The sequence below is a fragment of the Enoplosus armatus genome, chromosome 8 (assembly GCF_043641665.1).
Source record: "Enoplosus armatus isolate fEnoArm2 chromosome 8, fEnoArm2.hap1, whole genome shotgun sequence".
Lineage (NCBI taxonomy): Eukaryota > Metazoa > Chordata > Actinopteri > Centrarchiformes > Enoplosidae > Enoplosus > Enoplosus armatus.
In genome coordinates this window covers 25,031,010-25,052,424 of record NC_092187.1, presented here as the reverse complement: position 1 = coordinate 25,052,424, position 21,415 = coordinate 25,031,010, and the positions used below count along the sequence as shown (strand labels likewise).

Sequence of the window (21,415 nt, the reverse complement as noted above, 5' to 3'; positions counted from 1 at the left end):
GCATCGGTCTGACCTGCTTCTTCCTCACTACACGTCGATCTGAAACACCTTCCTACACTGATTATTACAATAAGAACACTAAATGCACAGGTTTCTAATACTGTGACAGGATTTTACAACAGTAGAAAAACACTGGATGTAATAAACAGTTGCACCTTGTTGACTGTTCCCCTCACGTTGTAACCTTGAATGATTCGATCCTCAAACAGTCGCTTATGGAGAGACGAAGGCGCTGCACAATACAGACGAGAGAAATCCAGTTAGTTGTGATGGCACCTTTATTTAACTGTTGCACTCGATGACGGCCTCAGCTGGAGGACCACGGTGTAGAAAAGTACATGCGAAGTGAAAGCGTCCGTCCTGCAGGATGAAAACATGAACGGCTGCTGTCATTTAAAAAGCTCCTGACCGTTCTGTCCTCCCAAAACGTCCCAGTCGTCTTCAAAGGCTGCTTCTGATTTCTGCCCAAGAGAAACATCTTCCTGAGAGGATTCGTCTGCTAGGACACCAGGACCTGGTGCAGAACCTGCTGGTTTACTGAAACAACCCGGTGCTCTGGAGCATTCGGGAACCGTTCTAGGACTCGTCTGCTCCACGCTTCAGAGCGAAGAGGATTTAAAAGGTGATCTGGAACACTGAATACACGAAACTGGACTGCAATGTTTGAAATTCATTCTTAACTAATAGAAAACTCTTAAGAGTTCGATGTCTGATGTCGCCAACATTAAAGACCGTTTTTGTCAATGTTTAATAAAAACTTGCCGTGTCATTTATTATTATTATTATCGTAAATGAGCACTCCGTTCACGTGGTAGTGCACAACTTTTACTCAATGAGGCACTTCATTCCCTTCCTGTCTGATTCTGAGGGGGCCAGCAGAGGGATTTGTATACTGTGTTCCAGAACCTTTAGAACCATAGAACCTGAGTTCTATTGTAAAGACAGTTCTAAAAACCTTCACGGACGATCCAGAGCTCGCGGGTCCCCGTTGTTCTAAAACATAGTGGACTTGATGTCCTGGCTGAAGAAGGTTCCAAAGTTCAGGTCTCTGGACATCAGCTCCTCCTCCACGTTCTCCAACGCCCACTTGTGTTCCACGATCTCCAGCGCCTCCCACTCGCTCTGACACACAAACAAACAGACGCGTCAGTGGTTCTGTGAAGCGCAGGTTCAACCCCACAACAACCCCACAACAACCCCACACTCACGAGTTCCGTTTGAGATGAAGATCTGAAGTTCTGAGAAGTTGCATCATATTCTAAATATCATTTCTACTAAATTCGGGACCTGAACTCCGAACAGTCGCTGTAATCTGGATTAAAGTCATTAAAACTGACTTTTAACGTCTCACCTTAAAGGCCTTGTTGGGGTCAGGAGGCATCGCCATGGCAGCCCCCGTCATCTGGTCCTGCATGACCCGCGACTGGTCAGCAGCTGTAAGTCAACACCAACAATCAATGAAATTACTCAAAGCACCCGTCTTGGTGAGCGAAACATCATAGAAGGTTTTCTCAGACTCTATTTCAGCTGCATCATTATTTCTCTTCACGCGCTGTGACGGTCAATAAAATGTGTCTCACAAACGGAGACGACCTCAGCCACGACCTCTTATTTTTTCTCCAAAATATGTTCATAAAAACTGTTTTACGGCTACAACTCGCCACGAACCACAAGAAGAATCTGCAGCTGAGAACAAGATTAATGAGTGACCCCCACCTCTCCTGAACTGATTCAATGGATCCAACAAACTGTACCTTCTTTATTTGTTCACACACACACAAATTAAGACCAAACCTAAGCGTATGAACAGTTCATGAATGAGGCCCAATGCGTCCACTATTTTGGTCTCGTGTGTAAAATATCACCCAGAATGCAAAGCAAATGTCAAACAAACGGTGAGCGGGACAAAGACTCACCGTTGTCCTGTCCCAGTATGAGGCTGTACATGCTCCTCAGTCCAAACACGTTCAGGAAGTACCAGGACGCCGAACTCACCCTGCACAATATGGAGACCCAAATGAGTTAATATTCACATTAACTAAATATTAAATAAACAGGACATTATGAAACAGAAACTCATATAACCGGCATCAAAGTGTGACATCATTTTTAAACTCATGAAAGTTCTGAAATCATGAGTTTATTGCAGGTCATTTCGATTTAACTGCAGCAGTTTTTATTCAGAAATGTTCTTTTTAAATTTAATTCTTCCAAATGGCCAGGTATGTGATCAGCTGTCTGCTCATTCACACTGATACAATATCAAGCATTTAATATAAATATAATACATTTGTTTATATGACTATTTCATGAAGTCCTGTTTAATGATTTATTTCATTTTGGTGTAAACAACCTCCCAATGACAAAGCAGTACTTTGGTTTTCTTGTTGATGTTAAAGAAATATTTGAATGTGTACAACCACAGGAATATAAATACTGCTGCTGCCCTTCATGTATGGTGAGTGCTGTCAGCGTTGTGTTGTGTTCACTGCCTGCGTTGTGTTCACTGCCTGCGTTGTGTTCACTGCCTGCGTTGTGTTCACTGCCTGCGTTGCGTTGTGTTCACTGTCTGCGTTGCGTTGTGTTCACTGTCAGTGTTGCGTTGTGTTCACTGTCTGCGTTGTGTTCACTGCCTGCGTTGTGTTCACTGCCTGCGTTGTGTTCACTGTCTGCGTTGTGTTCACTGTCTGTTCACTGTCTGCGTTGTGTTCACTGTCTGCGTTGCGTTGTGTTGTGTTCACTGTCTGTGTTGTGTTCACTGTCTGTGTTGTGTTCACTGTCTGCGTTGCGTTGTGTTGTGTTCACTGTCAGTGTTGCGTTGTGTTCACTGTCAGTGTTGCGTCGTGTTCACTGTCCGCGTTGTGTTGTGTTCACTGTCTGCGTTGCGTTGTGTTCACTGTCTGCGTTGCGTTGTGTTCACTGTCTGCGTTGTGTTGTGTTCACTGTCTGCGTTGTGTTCACTGTCTGCGTTGTGTTGTGTTCACTGTCTGCGTTGTGTTCACTGTCAGCGTTGTGTTCACTGTCAGCGTTGTGTTGTGTTCACTGTCTGCGTTGTGTTCACTGTCTGCGTTGTGTTGTGTTCACTGTCCGCGTTGTGTTGTGTTCACTGTCTGCGTTGCGTTCACTGTCTGCGTTGCGTTGTGTTCACTGTCTGCGTTGCGTTGTGTTCACTGTCTGCGTTGCGTTGTGTTCACTGTCAGTGTTGCGTTGTGTTCACTGTCTGCGTTGTGTTCACTGCCTGCGTTGTGTTCACTGCCTGCGTTGTGTTCACTGTCTGCGTTGTGTTCACTGTCTGCGTTGTGTTCACTGTCTGTTCACTGTCTGCGTTGTGTTCACTGTCTGCGTTGCGTTGTGTTGTGTTCACTGTCTGTGTTGTGTTCACTGTCTGTGTTGTGTTCACTGTCTGCGTTGCGTTGTGTTGTGTTCACTGTCAGTGTTGCGTTGTGTTCACCGTCAGTGTTGCGTTGTGTTCACTGTCCGCGTTGTGTTGTGTTCACTGTCTGCGTTGCGTTGTGTTCACTGTCTGCGTTGCATTGTGTTCACTGTCTGCGTTGTGTTGTGTTCACTGTCTGCGTTGTGTTGTGTTCACTGTCTGCGTTGTGTTCACTGTCTGCGTTGTGTTGTGTTCACTGTCTGCGTTGTGTTCACTGTCAGCATTGTGTTGTGTTCACTGTCTGCGTTGTGTTGTGTTCACTGTCTGCGTTGTGTTCACTGTCTGCGTTGTGTTGTGTTCACTGTCTGCGTTGTGTTGTGTTCACTGTCAGTGTTGCGTTGTGTTCACTGTCTGCGTTGCGTTGTGTTCACTGTCTGCGTTGTGTTCACTGTCTGCGTTGTGTTCACTGTCTGCGTTGTGTTGTGTTCACTGTCTGCGTTGTGTTCACTGTCTGCGTTGTGTTGTGTTCACTGTCTGCGTTGTGTTGTGTTGTACCAGGAGGCGTCCAGCGACAGCAGGTCTATCCCTCTCTGTAACATCGGCTTGAACCTCAGAGTCAGAGGGAACGGGACCTTGGCTGCATGACGACAACAAACATCATCAACAATCATTAATTAATCAGTAATTAATGAATGAAATGGTGAAAGAATTAATGAGTTAATTAATTAATTAATTAATGAGTGACAGCTGAGGAACTCACTTATGACGAATCCAGAGAACGCCCAGTTGATCCATCCACCAATCACAATCATGGGCAAGACGTTGGTCAGGTTTCCCTTCATCATGTCCGTCAACATGCTGGTGTCTGAAACACACACACACACACACACACACACACACTAATGTTTATTGAGATACCCATTAGCTACAGTAACAGTAGCTTCTGTTCCTGAGGTCCACATAATGTATCTACAATACTTCAATGAATTAAAACAAAGACATCTGACATAAACACACAAACACACACACACTAAGACTAAACAATACTAACAACAAATACTCAGACAAATCATTTCAAACACCTGTGTAGTACAATAGAAAGCTCGACATCATTTTATTATTACTGTATCACCAATCCATAAAGCAACACATCATCTGATTACTAATAGCTCTCCATCAAAATCACATCTTCAGCAGCAAAACCAGGATGGTGTTTAACTACTCCAACTAAATACAAAAATAAATACAATCCTGAAATCCTGATAACAAATTCCAATGTAGGAACTACATCCAGGCAAAATAAGACCTGTAAGATCTGGATGTGTCAACATAAACCTTGATAAATCTCACACACACCTGTCATGGGGTTCTTGGGGACGACCTTCCTCTTGACCTTCTTGAAGAAGCCGGTCTCTGCGTTGTTGAAGTAATGTTTCCTCATGGCGAAAGACTAAAACAGTGAAAACATGTTGACACACAGCAGCTCAGAGCGTTTCACTTCATTACACTAACAACATATATCACATGTTTTTAAAATCACTCGTCTCTCCCGGCCACAGGACAATGAGACGTTTTCTAGATGATAGTCTGGTAGGAGGATAAAATGCTTTCTGCTTTATGATACTCGACAGAAAACCCTGTCCGAGAGTATTTTAAATCTCAGTATTTTAGCATCTAATAAGCCTTCACACTCTTGGATCTGTTACTCAAACTGGACTTCCTGGATCGTGCTTCATGCTTCAGTGGTACCTGAGGCAACACACCCGCACAGTGCTGTTTCTGGTCTGAACTCACAGTAAACAGAAAAGTCTCTCGTGTTCCCAAACTTTGATCTCCAGATGAGTGTGTGAGTTACCTGTCGGGGAATGTACTTCCCATTCTCTCTGAGGATGCGGCTGCGCAGGAGCACCTGGCTGAACACAAACCCCAACACAACCTCAGATTAGTGACAGCACAGTTCAGTCTAGCAGCCAGCCAATCAGAAGCACCATCTGCGTTCATACAGGAAGCTCATCAAAAACAAAGGAGAGCTCCTTCTGCACCATCACTACCAAATGTAGACAGAGAAAAGTGAACATGCTGCTGGTCAAACTGTGGCTGTGTGGGCCCAGCAGACGGCAGCCTCACCTGTCAGAAACCTGCTCCAGGTCCACCTTTTTGTCGCTGTGGAGCAGCTGGGTGACGTAGTGACGGATGACGCCGACAAAGAAGGTGATAAAGACGATGGGCAGGACCACCCACATCCGAATACTGGAGTCCAGCAGGAGCTCTGGACCGGCCATCGCTCTCTGTTCAACCAGCCAACACAGACAGAAACAGGGAGACGCTCTGAAAGGCGAAAAGAACGCCGTTATTTTCATGGCATACTTAAGAACCAAGAAATAAAAAAACACACAGATTGCAATTATTTTGGCCCAATGGAAAATCTTTTGACACAACATTTAGACCAACACAGTGATTAATATGATTTGAATGTTCACGTTTTGAATGTTCAAGTCTGTGGATTCTGGAAAAACCTTCAGAATAACAGTAAGAGTGGTTGAACAGGACCGTCTGGGTCACCAAGAATTTATCTTTCATTAAAAGTGATGCGTGACTGATAGAGTTACTGATAGTTACTGATAGAGTTACTGATAGAGTTACTGAGAGAGTATTTTACAGCAGCCAGGTCACATTAATGACTTCAATAAGAACCTAAATATATTTTAAAAAGTAATGATATAGTAGAATAAAGTCAAAGCTGAGAATAGAGACTAAAGGTTGGAACAAACACTGACGACACAACCACAATGACGGTGTAATGTTACACATGACGGTCTACCGGCTGTTTCTGTATCAACACACAGGACAACGCAACCGACTCCACAGCAGAAACTTCCTGTTTAAACGCCTTTTTATGTCTTACATCAAACATTTTGAATTGCTAGGTGCTCTACAAATGAAGACCTAGCTTGTTACAGTTGGTGACGACACGACGTTAACGTTTCACATCTAAATGGCTCCACATACTGTTCACTGACTCAGTGACACATTTACTTGTAATAAATGAGCTGACCTGTTAAACAGCAGGAGGCCTGAAGCTAACAGCTAACCAAAACACAACAACCGGACACAACGGAAGCGTCAGTCATTACATTTAACGGAAACAACTGAAGCTAAACTAACCAGCGACTGACACCTGACCAATCTTCACTTAACACCAACCAGCTAATGTTAGCCTCTGTTTCGCCGAATAGTAAGTTGGCTAAAGATGCTAGCCGGCTAACTGTGCTAGTTAACCTAGTTACTCTTTCACCTTTTAATTACTCTTTCTCCAAACCGTTTCTCTCAATGACAGTCGGGCGTGTTTAACAGACGTTGATGAACTGCCAGATGCGGAGAATATTCGAAACTGTATGTTTGAAATTAGCGTAACTTACCACATTTATGAACTTTGTGAATTAGCAGCGCGACAAACACGTTCCGCAGTTCAGCGACACGAAGAAGAAGCACTTCCTGTCCAAGCGGAAACGCTGAACACGTGACAGAGGTAACATGAAATAACTCAAAATAAAAACTCTATGCAAATAAATGCAGTCCAAGTGTTTTAATGGCACACAATAAAAAAAATGACTATTAAAAAGAAAATGAAAATACATAAATAATTAATAAAAGCGCACACATGTTCAGCAAGCTGTGGTGTAAAAAGTAGAATAAAAACATAATATCATATCAGTTATCAAATTTCACCTTTAACATCCCTCCTTGTCATTGTAGAATCTACGGAACGTTATTTTTCAACTATTTTGAATTTCATATCTGGAGGGTTGTATTTTTTTGTTTGATCAGCTGATTATTATATATATAAGTAATTTTGTGCCTATCTACAGTACACCTTGGCCTCAAGGAGACCCAGTAGGGTCAACATTTTGCCTTTTCCCGTATACATTTTGGGAGCATTAATCCAGTGTGCAGATACTCTCAGTTTTTTCCTCCATTGAATCTGTTTTCCTGCACCTGGTCTAAATACACGATGGGATGTGCACACAACTACTTTTCTACATCAAAATCCAGGATGTACCCAGTTTACGTCATGAGATGTTAGATGTCATGAACGTTTGTCAGGTTTAAGGGAGAAAGCTACGGAGAACTGATCAAGACACTAGACATACTCTTCACCAGTAAGAGTGCGGAAAAAAACAGTTACGTGCTGGAACAACTTCTTGTTGGACAATATTTGGTGCTTTGACTGTGTGCAGTTTCCTGTGATTGTGTGAAGCCTGGGTAGCTCCGTTGGCAACTTATGCACGTAAGCAGTTTAGTTTTAACCCTAACAGTTTAGCTGCACCACAAAAATGGACTCCCAGGAATTTTGCAGAAGGTCTTCTGAAGGGCCCATGCACACTTGATGACTTGTGTAAATGGACAGCCCCCTACCAAGATTGTGTCAGATTGTGCAATGACTGCCTGGTGTAGTAAAGATTATGCATTTCTTGTATACCAACTGCAAAGATTGTATCCTCCTAGTTCATGGTGTATTAGTATATAAATTGGGATTCGGACTTAGCGCAGTCACAATGAAAGTCTTCCTGAAGCCTGGATAGCTCAGTCGGTAGAGCATCAGACTTTTAATCTGAGGGTCCAGGGTTCAAGTCCCTGTTCAGGCGTATGGTTTATTGTGTCTGTAGTTCTCGCTATCATCATTGTTCATGGAGGTCTCCAGGATGAAAGGTGGGTTTGGACAGCACTTGCAGACTTCCTGACAACATGCTGGTCACCTCTGATAGGCCCTGTTTTCCCTCGTCGTCCAGACAGTTTCCTTGAACAAATCTACATTTCTTGTTCACCAACTCAGGCTTGACCTGATTTGCATTTCTTGTACATCAACTGCCAAGATGGACCTGAAGCTGTTTGTTAATTGCCAGAAGAAGAATAAGTTATGCACGTTAGCAGTTTTGTTTTAACCCTAACAGTTTAGCTGCATCACAAAAACGGACTTCCAGGAATTTTGCAGAAGGTCTTCTGAAGGGCCCATGCACACTTGATGAGGGTCCAGGGTTCAAGTCCCTGTTCAGGCGTATGGTTTATTGTGTCTGCAGTGCTCGCTATCATCATTGTTCATGGAGGTCTCCAGGATGAAAGGTGGGTTTGGACAGCACTTGCAGACTTCCTGACAACAAGCTGGTCACCTCTGATAGGCCCTGTTTTCCCTCGTCGTCCAGACAGTTTCCTTGAACAAATCTACATTTCTTGTTCACCAACTCAGGCTTGACCTGATTTGCATTTCTTGTACATCAACTGCCAAGATGGACCTGAAGCTGTTTGTTAATTGCCAGAGGAAGAATAACAGTTTTGTTTTAACCCTAACAGTTAAGCTGCACCACAAAAACAGACTCCCAGGAATTTTGCAGAAGGTCTACTGGAGGTCTCCAGGATGAATGGTGGGTTTGGACAGCACTTGCAGACTTCCTGTCAACATGCTGGTTAACATGCAGGAATTTTGCAGAAGGTCTTCTGAAGGGCCCATGCACACTTGATGACTTGTGTAAATGGACAGCCCCCTACCAAGATTGTGTCAGATTATGCAATGACTGCCTGGTGCAGTAAAGATTATGCATTTCTTGTACACCAACTGCCAAGATTGTATCCTCCTAGTTCATGGTGTATTAGTATATAAATTGGGATTTGCACTTAGCGCAGTCACAATGAAAGTCTTTGTGAAGCCTGGGTAGCTCAGTTGGTAGAGCATCAGACTTTTAATCTGAGGGTCCAGGGTTCAAGTCCCTGTTCAGGCGTATGATTTATTGTGTCTGTAGTTCTCGCTATCATCATCCTTCATGGAGGTCTCCAGGATGAATGGTGGGTTTGGACAGCACTTGCAGACTTCCTGTCAACATGCAGAAGGTCTTTTGAAGGGCCCATGCACACTTGATGACTTGTGTAAATGGACAGCCCCCTACCAAGATTGTGCCAAATTATGCAATGACTGCCTGGTGCAGTAAAGATTATGCATTTCTTGTTCACCAACTCAGGGTTGACCTGATTTGCATTTATTGTACATCAACTGCCAAGGTGGACCTGAAGCTGTTTCCTAATTGCCAGAAGAAGAATAACTTATGCACGTTAGCAGTTTTGTTTTAACCCTAACAGTTTAGCTGCATCACAAAAACGGACTTCCAGGAATTTTGCAGGTCTTCTGAAGGGCCTATGCACACTTGATGAGGGTCCAGGGTTCAAGTCCCTGTTCAGGCGTATGGTTTATTGTGTCTGCAGTGCTCGCTATCATCATTGTTCATAGAGGTCTCCAGGATGAATGGTGGGTTTGGACAGCACTTGCAGACTTCCTGTAAACATGCTGGTTAACATGCAGTAATTTTGCAGAAGGTCTTCTGAAGGGTCCATGCACACTTGATGACTTGTGTAAATGGACAGCCCCCTACCAAGATTGTGTCAGATTGTGCAATGACTGCCTGGTGCAGTAAAGATTATGCATTTCTTGTACACCAACTGCCAAGATTGTATCCTCCTAGTTCATGGTGTATTAGTATATAAATTGGGATGCCTTGTTTACCTGTGTTGTCAGGACACTTTCCTTGCACAAAGCCACATATTTGTGTCTCTGTTACGTCATGTCAAAGTGTCCTTGTGTGAGACACTGAACCCTAAGTTGCTCAGCACCAGCAGTCATCACAGTGAGGTTGCCAGGTTTCATCGTGCCTGTACAGAGATCAAAACTTAAACCAGTGGCCACCAACAGGATCTGGCTACACAGAAATACTGGGCTCATGGATACAAGAGTGCCAGTGAGGTGTTGATAGTTGGATTTTTGGACAGAGCTAGGCTAGCTTTTTCAACCAGCCTCCAGTGTTTATGCTAAGCTAAGCTAACCATGTCCTGACTCCAGCTCTTCTTAACACATAGATATGAGAAAGGGAGTAAGTGCATTTCCTAAAGTGTTGATGTTTGTGTATGTGTGTGAGTTTACCCCGCAATGACCCAAACAAAACAGGACACGTCTTTCCATCAACATGAACAGATTTTTTATATCTTTAGAGCAATAAATATTTCCACTTTATCCATATCTCTGCAATTTCAAAAACAAAGTACAAGTAATATATATTTATATACACAGCTAAAATTTTCCATACATAATTTTTAAAATAATGTCGTCTCTGTTGACACATATTTGACACTGTACTCATACAATTTTACAAGGACTATTGCAGTCTCTCTTTGCTCTACATTATAAACAAGAAATACTTCTTTTCTCCATAAAGCAGTCCTTTGTGTTGTTACGTACAACTTAAACCCCCGGTCCACCGCCCTTGTATAGATACACACAACACAGACACTTTTACACAGGAATGGAGGAGTCCAACATTTTCAACCTTATTTGAACCAGATCTGATGTGCTTTAATTTTTTAAAAGGTTCCCTGTTTTGCCTGCAGCAGTCAGACCAGATCTGTTTCTGTTGGCGTTAAAAAGCAGATCTTCCATTCCTGGTGTAAACCCAGCCAGAGACAAACTGCCCACTGCGGAGCAAAGTGAGTACTCACATTGTTATTTTTCATATAACGATGGTTATGTACATTCATGTTTATAATACAGTTTCATTCAGTGCAGATACTGTAATAAATACAACATGCAAACCGATAGTGGAGAGCAGACCCGGGCAGAAAAAAAAAGATTTAAATTCAGCATTTAAAGGACCATACCTGGGGTTTTGCATGTTCTTAAACTGCATATACTGTACATTACTTCTGCAAACCAAGCAATACATTTTAGATTGATTTCGTACCGTCTAGGCAGCCATTGATTTTAGTTGATTTCAATGAAAATCTACTTGAGAGAAAAGGGTTGTTGTTCTGCAACCGACTGTCAAATTTCAAATGTCGGAAGAATCTTTGTTGAAAACACTGACAAAGTCTCTGCAAGTTGATATTTTTAACAGAGATTGACACTGAGACCAAAGCCAGCCTGAACGAAGGAAACAGATCTAAAAACCGAGGAATGATCTGGAAAATGGTTGGCAGTAATGTAAAGTACATACGATTTGTAGATGATAGGCAACAACATGCAAAAGCACGGGTATGGAGCTTTAAAATGGGACCTTTAGTGAGGATGTGCTTGATTCAGCTCGGGCACGCAGTGGAACAGGGTGAAATGTTGTGTAATCCCTTACGAGGTAGGTTTGATCCAGTGCTCCTCGAGAACTTTGTTTTGTTATTTCAGGTGTGTTTAGTTGTTTCAGTCTGGATTAGACATGGTGTTACTGTGTGGCCCCTGCAAGGAGGCAAAGTGTTTCTGTAGGTGATTGTAGATACATGATGGGGACCCAACGATCCAGAATTCCTAGCAGCTCAGCATGTATTGTTTATTTGTCAAGTTTTAAAAGGTTGTTTGGTAGCAGAAGTGTTGCTTGTTTCCATTAAAAGGTTGGTGAGAGGCTTCGTGATGATTCAGAGGTGTTTGCGCATGCATGCGGAAGTGAGTGAAAGTAATTACAGTCTGTATTAAAAATATTAGAACATATTAGTTGTATGTTAGTCACAGAAAATTCTTGGTTTTGTTGTAAACATATTAAAAATTAAAAAGGTTTTAGTACTTCCATAAGATGCCCAAATCAGAAAAGAAAAAAAAAAAAATCATCTCACACTCGTAAGCACATAACAAAATTAAAAATGCTAAAAGTACAAAACAGCCCAAGGAGTACGTTATGTTAGTAGAAGCTTGTCACACAACAATATTGATAATAATATCAGTAGCACACTCTAAAAAGTCAAAGGGGTTCTTCAGATTGAAAACAATAGGGGACCCAAGATGGTTCCCTGAGGAACTCCGTCAAGTGATTATAATCCATGACGGCGTTTCCACAAACCTCTAACACAAAGTGCTTCTACAAAAAACATTTAAGGGATTTTTATAGTTTTGTTTTTCCTGAAGAACATTTGGTTTTTAGAGCATACATTTTGTTAATTCAAGCAATTCTGAACCTCAGTTACAGAAAGATGCTGTTGGCCCCATTGAAAATAGAACACACTGTACAGTTAATATCTACAGTCGGCGCATTCACGTAATCACAGAGAAACTAAAAATGTGTCATTAATGTTTGCATTCAGAACATCAGAAGAATTTCCCATCATCCACCAGTTAAACGCTGGTAAATGTTTATTTGAGGCTGACTAAACCAGCCGCTTTGACAGGAAAGCAACCAGCACTGAGAGGTTTATTTCTAGTCAAAAAGTACAAATGGCTGGTAAAACAGTTCAAGAACTCTCTACCAGCCATCATGGGCCTCCTGCCCTGACATCCATTGATCTCGATCAAATGGAGACAGAGAGAAAATACACTTTAATTCTGGTATGGTAGGTTTAACTCAAAAGTGCAAAAATAATGTGTAAAAATGAGTTTGTTCAAGAATATTTCGCTTAGTGCTGCGTGATGGTGAAACATATTCTGCACTCCAGTCCGGTGAGATGTTAGCAAGTCCTTCAAGATGAAGTTAGGTCCAGTTTTCAAGTTCCTTTGTGTCTTTGTAGGATGACGAGGGAGACAAATGGCTCAGTCCTTCAACCAGATTATAAAATGCAGTAAATGGCTTGATCTTTGTTACTCTGAATGGATACAATCAATCAATGTAGTTCTAGTTTAGATGCTGAATTGTCTTTATATTACAAGGTGGTCTTTCTTGAACATTATTTCTTATTATCATTTGATATTTCCCTGCGCCTGAAGGCACCTTATTCTCCATTTTGTAACACAAGTAGTGAAAGTGGGATTACACTTTGTTCACCCTCAAGGTCACCAGAGACGTTTGGAAGATTTCACATCCTACTGAGAGAATAACACTGTTTGGACTGGGTGGGAAATTAACTGGGTTTCTTTCGTTAGCCAAACACTGGTAATGTTTGAACATACAATGAACATACTTGTACACATTTTTGTGTGTTTCCAAAGGCTTAAAATGTAGGGAAGTAGGATGGTTACTGCTAAATGTCAAGAGCAACTGTCAACGGTGCAACTTGTCTTCTGATCTTGAGACAACAACTAGTGCTTGTATCCTGATAATGACTCAACTGTACACATCTCATTATCTCTAGTAAACAGGCTTATTTACTTTAATGTTCTATATCCACATAGTTTCACCCTTGAGTGATTCCTCTCTGCCTTGAAAGAACTGAACAATAAAGCAGACCTACACATAATATTAGTGTACCATTAAAGCCACATTTCTTTTCTAAAGATAGTGACACTGTGAAGTTGAGACAACGAGATATTAAACTGTTATCTTTGGATAACAGTCTTGAAATAATACATCTAAGCACTACAAAGACAAAATGTATTATTATTCAACTAAAAATGAAAGTAAATTGATTGTTGAGCTGGGAGTCTTGGCGTCGATAGAAAATGTTTTCTGTACATTTTGGTTTAGTAGATGGGACATTGCTCACTAGTGCAAACCTATAAATGGTGCGCATGTGCATTAGCTGACACCAATGCTAATGTCTATGTAGAACAGCTATAGCATGTCTGTCTGTTGTGGCAAAGGGATCCCTCTTCTCTTGCTCTTCCTGACGTTTCTTTCTTTTGTTTTTTGTGGACTTCGTTATGTGAATTGAGGCTCTGAGAAAAAAAATCCATAACTCTCACAAAGCAGTCATGAAGTATTTGTTTGGACGATGCACACTTTTGATTTCCGAAACTGAATATAACCTTTTTAATCTTAATTTCCCACCCAGTTCAGTGAACATTTCCAGTATTAAACCTGTTGAGAAATGTATAGAGTTTTACATTACAAGAAGATCTTGTTTATTGTACCCTGAAATAACTCTTTCATGACTTTATTTAGGTTCTGTAGCTCCCCGGCTTCATCAATGGCAGATAAGCCAGTGAAACAAAAGACTCTGTTTCCCAGACTGCACCCTGTTTGGCACCTCTCAGCTTAATCTCCTTCCCTGGCAACATAGAGGGTCACATACGATATGGAGCATGAAACACATTGACATATATTATAATAATTTCTGATAGATTCAGGCTTATACTTTCAAATATACTGGGATACTTGTAGGATAGCATTCACTGGTTTAGTACAAATGGTCAAATGAATCCCCCTTTACAAGAATAAATTATTATTTTAAAGTCCCAATCCAAAACAACAATGAAGTGCCCCTGTTGAAACCCTGTAATCCACAAACACTAAAGGCTTTTAGTCATTTTTGCAAAACACAAAGGTAAAAAGACCCCTGTACTTTTTGTTATTATGATGGCTTGTTTAAAGTTTTAAAAAAGTTTATTGTCCATGTAGAAAGTAAAGTTTTCAGAAACCTTCACTAATGCACTTTTTATGGTCAAATAAATGCTGGATTGGGGCTTTAACTTACAACAAATCCCTCCCCCTGCATATAGGATTTTAACCATAGACACACTGACACTCATTAGCTATTGCACAGGTCATGCATGCCTGTCTAAGACACAAACCGCACCATGTTAATGCTAACCACTTCTGCTTCTCAGTAACACCTCATGGCTTGTAATATGTCAACAACCAAAACAATGGTACAAGTGCTTTTTGTGCAAAAAACAAAGTGGTGCAAGACTAGTGTGATTTTTGGAATACAGTAAAAGGACTGGTCGCGTTCTCAGGCTTCCTAAAAACCTGAACTGTCCCATCAACCAACACCGTTCATGGTGTTAGCATCGAGCGCTAACCCTTGTGTCAAATTCTCAGGCACTGTTCCCTTCACGTCTGGTCCCCGAACCATTTGTCCACGACAGCAACTCACAAATTCTTACTCACAAAATGACACGAACACTTCCTCTGTCAACGAAGAACTACAAACATGTCCTCTTGAGTCCCAGGCCATCTCTGAAGGGCACTACGAGGGGAAGATGAGGAGATTTTCACCAAAACGGCAGGACTATGTGGGAGTTTTTCTTCGCTTTGTGTGACTGAAAACGCCGTGATTTACGCTCTTGGTGCTGGTTGCTCCGTGGGCAGGTTTTCCAGGAACATTTGCCCCAACAAGGTACAAGTTGCCCCACAAACGTCTTTCAGTGTGTGTGAGAGTCTCTCTACTTGCGGGGGAAGTGGATGTGAAAATAACACAGGCTGAGTAATTTCCTCTTCCCCGCTCTCAGTGCCTTCCTCCTCCTCACTAGGCGGCCATTTTGATACACCTGCATTTGCCCTCCTCCTCTCCTCCTCCCTCTCCTGCTCCCTCTCACTACCGCCCCCCGGTGGCTCACTGCGGGGTGGCGGACCGCCGCCCTCAGCTTCTGCTTTCTCACACGACCGTGCTGATCCGGCTGACTGGTTTCGATTTGGGACCTCCCCCTTGCCCTCCCCCCGCCCCTTGGTGCAGGGACAGCGGACCGGCCGACGGGGGAGGTAAGGGGGAGTGCGGAGGGGGAGGTGGGATGGAGGTGAGAGGCGGGTACTGGGGCGCGTAGGGCTGCGGAGGCGTCTGGGTGACGAGGCGTGCAGAGGGCGTCTGGGGCGGCGGGGTGGAGAAGATGAAGTGGGTGGAGGGGGAGGCGGAGGGGGAGGGGCTGAGCGGGGAGTGTGTGTGCGCGGCGTGGTTGTGAGAGTGTGTGTGAGCGTGGGGGTGGGGCTGCGAGTGTGAGATGGTCAGCGGGAGCTTGCCGCCTCCACCCGGCCGTGCCGCCGCAGGGTGCGAGTGGTAAAGTCCGTGCGGGGTAGTAGGAGTGATGGGGGAGTGTGGGGACAGCGGTGGGGGCGTGATGAAGCCCATGTTGTAGCGCGGGTGCTGGGCGGCGCCATGTTGCATCCTCTGATGCTGCTGGGTATGAGAGGGACCGCAGCCGGGCGGGCCCTGCCGCCGGGGGGCTGAGAACCTGTGCGAGAGGGCGTGGTGCTGCGGGACGCTCTGCATGTGGTAGCGGTGATGGTGGTGGTAGGGTGGGGGCGGCGTCTGCTGCTGCTGGTGCCCAGTAACACTGACTCCTCCTCCTCCACTGTTGCCGTGACAATACTGGGCGTGCAAAGCCTGGAGCTTGGACGGTCCCCCTCCCGTACCTCCTGCCCCTCCAACTCCTCCCGAGTCCGACTGGCCGAGGTTGGGCGAAGGGGAGGGGCATGGGGAAGGGGAGGATGGGTGGGGGATGGGAGGCGCGGGGGCGGGGTAGTGGGGGGGTGATGATATCATCAGGGGACTCGGTGGACCCTGTGGAGTCGGCGACGTCATCGTCAGGGGACCAGGAACCTTCCCTCTGCGGCTGCCGAAGAAATTCCCCAGCAGGCCGCCGCCAGTCGGGCCTCCCCCACCCGCCATCCCTCCTCCGCCCCCAGCCCCTCCCCCGCTCGCGAGTGGGGAGGTGGTGACCCCCCCCTGGTTGTGACAGAGCCCCGGCCCACCCCCCACCCCTGTACCGGGGCTCTGAGTAGGGCGGTGCGGCCGGTAGGCTGCTGGAGACGAAGGGACCATCATGGGGCTGTAGGATAGACCTCCAGCAGGCAGGGGGCGCTGCTGGTGAGGCCGAGGGCTGCTAATAATGGAACCCTGAAAGGAGGAAGAGTTTGACAGGAGAAGAAGGAAAGAACAAAGAAAAGAGGAAAGAGAACCAGACTACTAATTAGTTTTCAGGATTTAATACCAGTAAAAGACGCAGTGGCTTCAGTTAAAGGGGAGCTATTATGCTTATTTCCAGCTCTATATCTTTGTTCTGGGGCTCCACTAGAGCGGCTTTGCATGATTCACAGTTCAAATAAGTCCTTTTTCATCTTATTCTGGCAGCTTTTCAGACAGCTGTGCCCTGAGCAGACGACCATCTGAGAGCAGTCTGAAGACCTTTACGTACCTTTACCTCATTATTTGGCAGTTTTGGCAACATTTAATATGAATATCCAACATTGTCACAATATATGATAGAAAATAAGGAAAAGCATAATAGGTCCTCTTTAAAGTTTTAAGATTAATTTCCTACCATCCCGACAGCCACTGGTTTCAGTTCATTTCTGTACACAATCAATATTACCTGTCAGATACTTGAAAATAAACAGTAATCAATCACAAGAAAGAATTTGCTGCGTTTTCATCAGCGGTAATGTGTTCAAGAGCAGACACACTTTATTTAGAGAATCTTAGCCCGAGAGACGGCAATGTCTCCACAGCTATTGGATGTATTGCTTTGAAATTTGCTTCAAATATTCATCTTCGTTCTTCTTAAAGCGTCTTCCAGCACCATCATCAGGTCAAACTGTTAATTAGAAATACTGGTTTGTGACTAAATACCTATCTACCTACCACTAACTGGACTTTTAACATTGTCTGTAGCTCCTGGCACAGTGCAACACATCTCTGTAACTTAGGACGTTGATTTTCACTCTACATGAACAGAACTGGAATCAATGGCTGCTTGAAAGATAAATTAAAATGAATCTTAAAACTTCCATGTTAGCATTGAACAGCGTGTATGATGTCAATGAGGTAAACGGGCAGATTTCAGGACAGACATGCAGGAAAGGAGAAGAAGAATGAGTGAAGTAGACACACACAAATGGCAGCACTGTTGCTTAACATCCTCGGTATGACTGTAGCTGCATGTCATACCCCGTCTGTGTATCTACGGCCAAACCAAAGTCAAAGTTACACAGAAACTCCTCTGTGGAGAAACGCATGCTGATGACACGTCACAGCACATTTAGACAAACACATTCAGCTCTTATGAATCAGACAAACAGTCAAAAGTGCGTGTGATATGCTGCGGCGGCATGCTGGGAGGTCACATTATGCATGCCCCCCCCCCTCCCAAACTTACTTCAATGGTACTGTCCAATGACCCCACACTGTTCCTACGACCTCGCTTCCCTGTTACCCAATCAGAATGAGGCAGGGTTAAAATTAGTTAGCCAAGAAATAGTCCCAACACGTAACCTTCCCTAAAACCAAACATTTTAGCTTTTTGAATGTTGGACAGAGCCAGGCTAGCACTTTCCCTCTGCTTCCAGTCTAATTGCTAAGCTAGGCTAATCGCATCCTGACTCCAGATCCATACGTATCGCACAGATATGAGATGCAGATATCCTAAAATATTTAACTATCTCTCTATTTTCAGTGGCGGAATGTAACTGAGTACATTTACTTTACTTTTTTCCCCAGTTTCTGCTACTTTATACTTCCACCACACTCCATGTCGTGGAGAAATATTGCACTTTTTACCCCACTACATGTAATCATTAGTTACTTTGCAGGTTGAGATTTTACAAAATCCTGCTTCAACATTAAAAAGCTGCTACACCCTGTCACATTTCATGTTGTAGTTCTGATATCTGTCCAGTAGGTGGAGACAGAGCGTCACTGCTGTGACACATTGGACTTCCATCTTATTGTATTATATTACCATTTTAGATTTCATCACTATTTCATCAGTTGCATAAGACCACAGATGTAGGTTTGTTCTGAGTCTGTGAGTCATAAAAAAACTGCAGCAGTAAACAAAACAGTAAAATATTCCATTTGCAGAATCTCAGTCACGTCTCAGGGGATCACAAAAAACATGTTTACTGTTACTTCACAGGGAACTGTAACCCTGTGTCAGAGTGTGTACTTGTACTCCTCACCCCCACCTCACCTGTGTCTGAGAGGTCTCTCAGCGAGGAGCTGAGTGCCGTGCGCTTGAGTCCGTCCACCGAGGCGTACGTGTCATCGAGGCTCGGCCTACCCAGAGTGCCGTTCACCACCTCGCTCTTTACGGGACCACCGCCGGTGTTGGCTCCGCCCCCCGCCATCCCCCCTCCTCCCGGTCCTCCCCCCGTCAACACGCCGGGACGCATCACGCCTTTCTGCTTCTCGAGCTCAGCTGGAGGGACGGAGAGGAGAGAGGCAGGAGGTCAACATCAAAGAGAAGGCAAATACTTCAATACAGTACAGTGTTTAACTACTATAACTACTACTACAACTGCATCTGCTACTACAGTAGCTGCTGCTTTTAATACTTAATTACTGCTTCTGCTGCTTATGATATTACTACTACAGCTACTGCCACTAATATTACTGCTGCTGAACTGATTTCTGCTATGGGATCTTTATTTCAGTTGTTTTAGTATTTCGTCATATTTCATTTCCTACTTTAGTGAAAATGTTTTCCTGTTGTCTTAATAAATTCAGTATAATATACATTTCCAGAGTCATGTGATACTCCTCCACATCAATTTCTCTTCTAACAGAAAAGTAGTTAAACAGCCATCAGTGACACCCAACACTTCCTAGGCTTTTAATTTGAAACATATGCAGGAAGTGGTCAGTGACTGGACAGAAAGGAGAAGTTACTGAAAATAATTAGAGAATAACATTTTACTGAATTTAGCATGTGACGAGTTATAGTACAGTCCTTTCCTGACAAGCACTGCGACTACATTTTAATACTACTGCTGCTACCAATCATAGTACTACTAATGCAGTAACTATTGGTACTGCTACATCTGTAACCTCTGCTATTACTATTACTGACACTGACTACTGCTTCTAAAACTCCCATAACTAGAATACTACTATTAGTTAAATACTAACTCCTTTAAGTGTACTGTTACTGCTACTATCAAAGTAACGTTACTGCTTCTAGTGACACGACCACAGCTGCTTCTGCCCCTATAACGACTATCACTACCCACTGCTATGAGCTGCTAATACTACTACAAGTACTACAACTGTTGTGACCACTGCCTTTAATAATACTATACTATATTACTACTACACTTACACTCCACCCTGTACTTCTCCATGTCCTGGACCTCTGCGATGCTCTCTCGGAGGTCGGAGGTGAAGCGTGCTCGGTCCTGCTGGCTCGGCGCCGTGAAGACGATCAGCACCTTCCTCTCTCCTCCGGGGTTCGCCGACGTCAGTCTGATACCGTGAGGATAGTCTGGGTGAGACGCCACACACACACACACACACACACACACACACACACAGTTTAACAGTCACACATACGTTTCCATCCACCTGTCTTTATGCACATAGAAAAGAGAACCAAACAAGACTCTACAGTCGTACCAGCGGCTTTGTGAGGCTGTACTGTACGAGAGCTAAATGCTAACCAGAATCAGAATACTTCATTGATCCCCGGGGGGGAGATTATACTGTACCGGTGCTCCCATTCAAGAGTAAATGTCAGCATGCTAACATACTCACAATGACAATGTAGACTGACACTTAGCAGGTAACGTTAACATGGTTGCCATGTTCATTTAGCGTGTTATTGTGCTAACATTTGATAATTAGCACTAAACACAGAGTCCAGCTGGTGATGGAACTCATCCTGAGGGGAACATCAACGTCTGCTCCAAATTTCATGGCGTGAAAGTGACATCACTTTTTCCATCGGGTGAGAAGAGCTCAGATAAAAACACAAACACGGAAATTCCTGCAGTGAAATACACACAGTTTACAAACTGTTTTAATTCTAACATTGCGTGTTCATGCGGGACCCTGACCCCCGATCACAGACCGGCCTGTTCACACACATACTGTATGTACACACACACACACACCTTCTTACCTTCCTCCCACATGATACACGCATACACACAGACACACACAAACGTGCACCCACCCACAGATAACACACACACAGCACTCACCCACCCACCCACACACACACACACACACACACACACACCAGCAGTCGATGTAAGATTGTGCTGATGAATCATATGGGACAATCTGTCCTGGTCACAGTCATCACCACAGTCTGCCAAGTCCCATTTAGCTCCAACTGCAGAACCAGAACTGTCAACGACAACAACATCAACAACTAAACAACAACAACTAACCAACTAAACAAGAAAACCAGCACCACACTGACCACGCGGTCCCACAAACAACTGAATAATGTAACGCGACGCCATCTCATATAAGGACGGCGAGTAGAGCTGAAAACACAACACACAGCAACATACAGTTTCCCCTGAAGTAGCTTTAAAGATGCTAAATTCCCCTTATTCCTGTCTATAAGTCCAAATCCATCAAATGGAAATATTCCAGACGTCTTTTGCATCATTTAATACTCATTTTCCCAAAATTCAGCGTGACAGATTTGGAAAC

The 21,415-nt window shown here is 43.8% G+C and overlaps 2 protein-coding genes and 2 non-coding genes across 4 annotated transcripts in view; 2 read left to right on the top strand and 2 right to left on the bottom strand.

Moving 5' to 3' along the window:
- Positions 1-260: 260 nt before the first annotated feature.
- On the bottom strand, positions 261-6,851 carry LOC139288401 (ER membrane protein complex subunit 3). The gene is made up of 9 exons (XM_070909683.1): positions 6,793-6,851; positions 5,501-5,701; positions 5,229-5,286; positions 4,730-4,823; positions 4,134-4,238; positions 3,929-4,010; positions 1,917-1,996; positions 1,352-1,434; positions 261-1,122 (listed from the first exon to the last, which is right to left on the bottom strand). Exons 2-9 carry the CDS (start codon positions 5,653-5,655, stop codon positions 994-996), a joined length of 786 nt encoding a protein of 261 aa, XP_070765784.1. The 5' UTR covers positions 5,656-5,701; positions 6,793-6,851; the 3' UTR covers positions 261-993.
- A 1,095-nt stretch (positions 6,852-7,946) lies between these two features.
- Positions 7,947-8,019, top strand: trnak-uuu (transfer RNA lysine (anticodon UUU)). Its single transcript has one exon. It is a non-coding gene; the product is annotated as a tRNA-Lys (tRNA).
- Positions 8,020-9,074: 1,055 nt separating this feature from the next.
- trnak-uuu (transfer RNA lysine (anticodon UUU)) lies at positions 9,075-9,147 on the top strand. The gene has a single exon. It is a non-coding gene; the product is annotated as a tRNA-Lys (tRNA).
- Positions 9,148-15,637: 6,490 nt separating this feature from the next.
- The window catches only part of LOC139288708 (IQ motif and SEC7 domain-containing protein 2-like), a 109,379-nt gene continuing 103,601 nt past the window's right edge, over positions 15,638-21,415 (bottom strand). The window contains exons 14-17 of the mRNA XM_070910096.1: positions 20,073-20,234; positions 18,945-19,172; positions 18,132-18,181; positions 15,638-16,873 (exon numbers count right to left, since the gene is read on the bottom strand). Coding sequence (XP_070766197.1) covers positions 15,638-16,873; positions 18,132-18,181; positions 18,945-19,172; positions 20,073-20,234 — 1,676 coding nt within the window. The remainder of the gene's footprint in view (positions 16,874-18,131; positions 18,182-18,944; positions 19,173-20,072; positions 20,235-21,415) is intronic.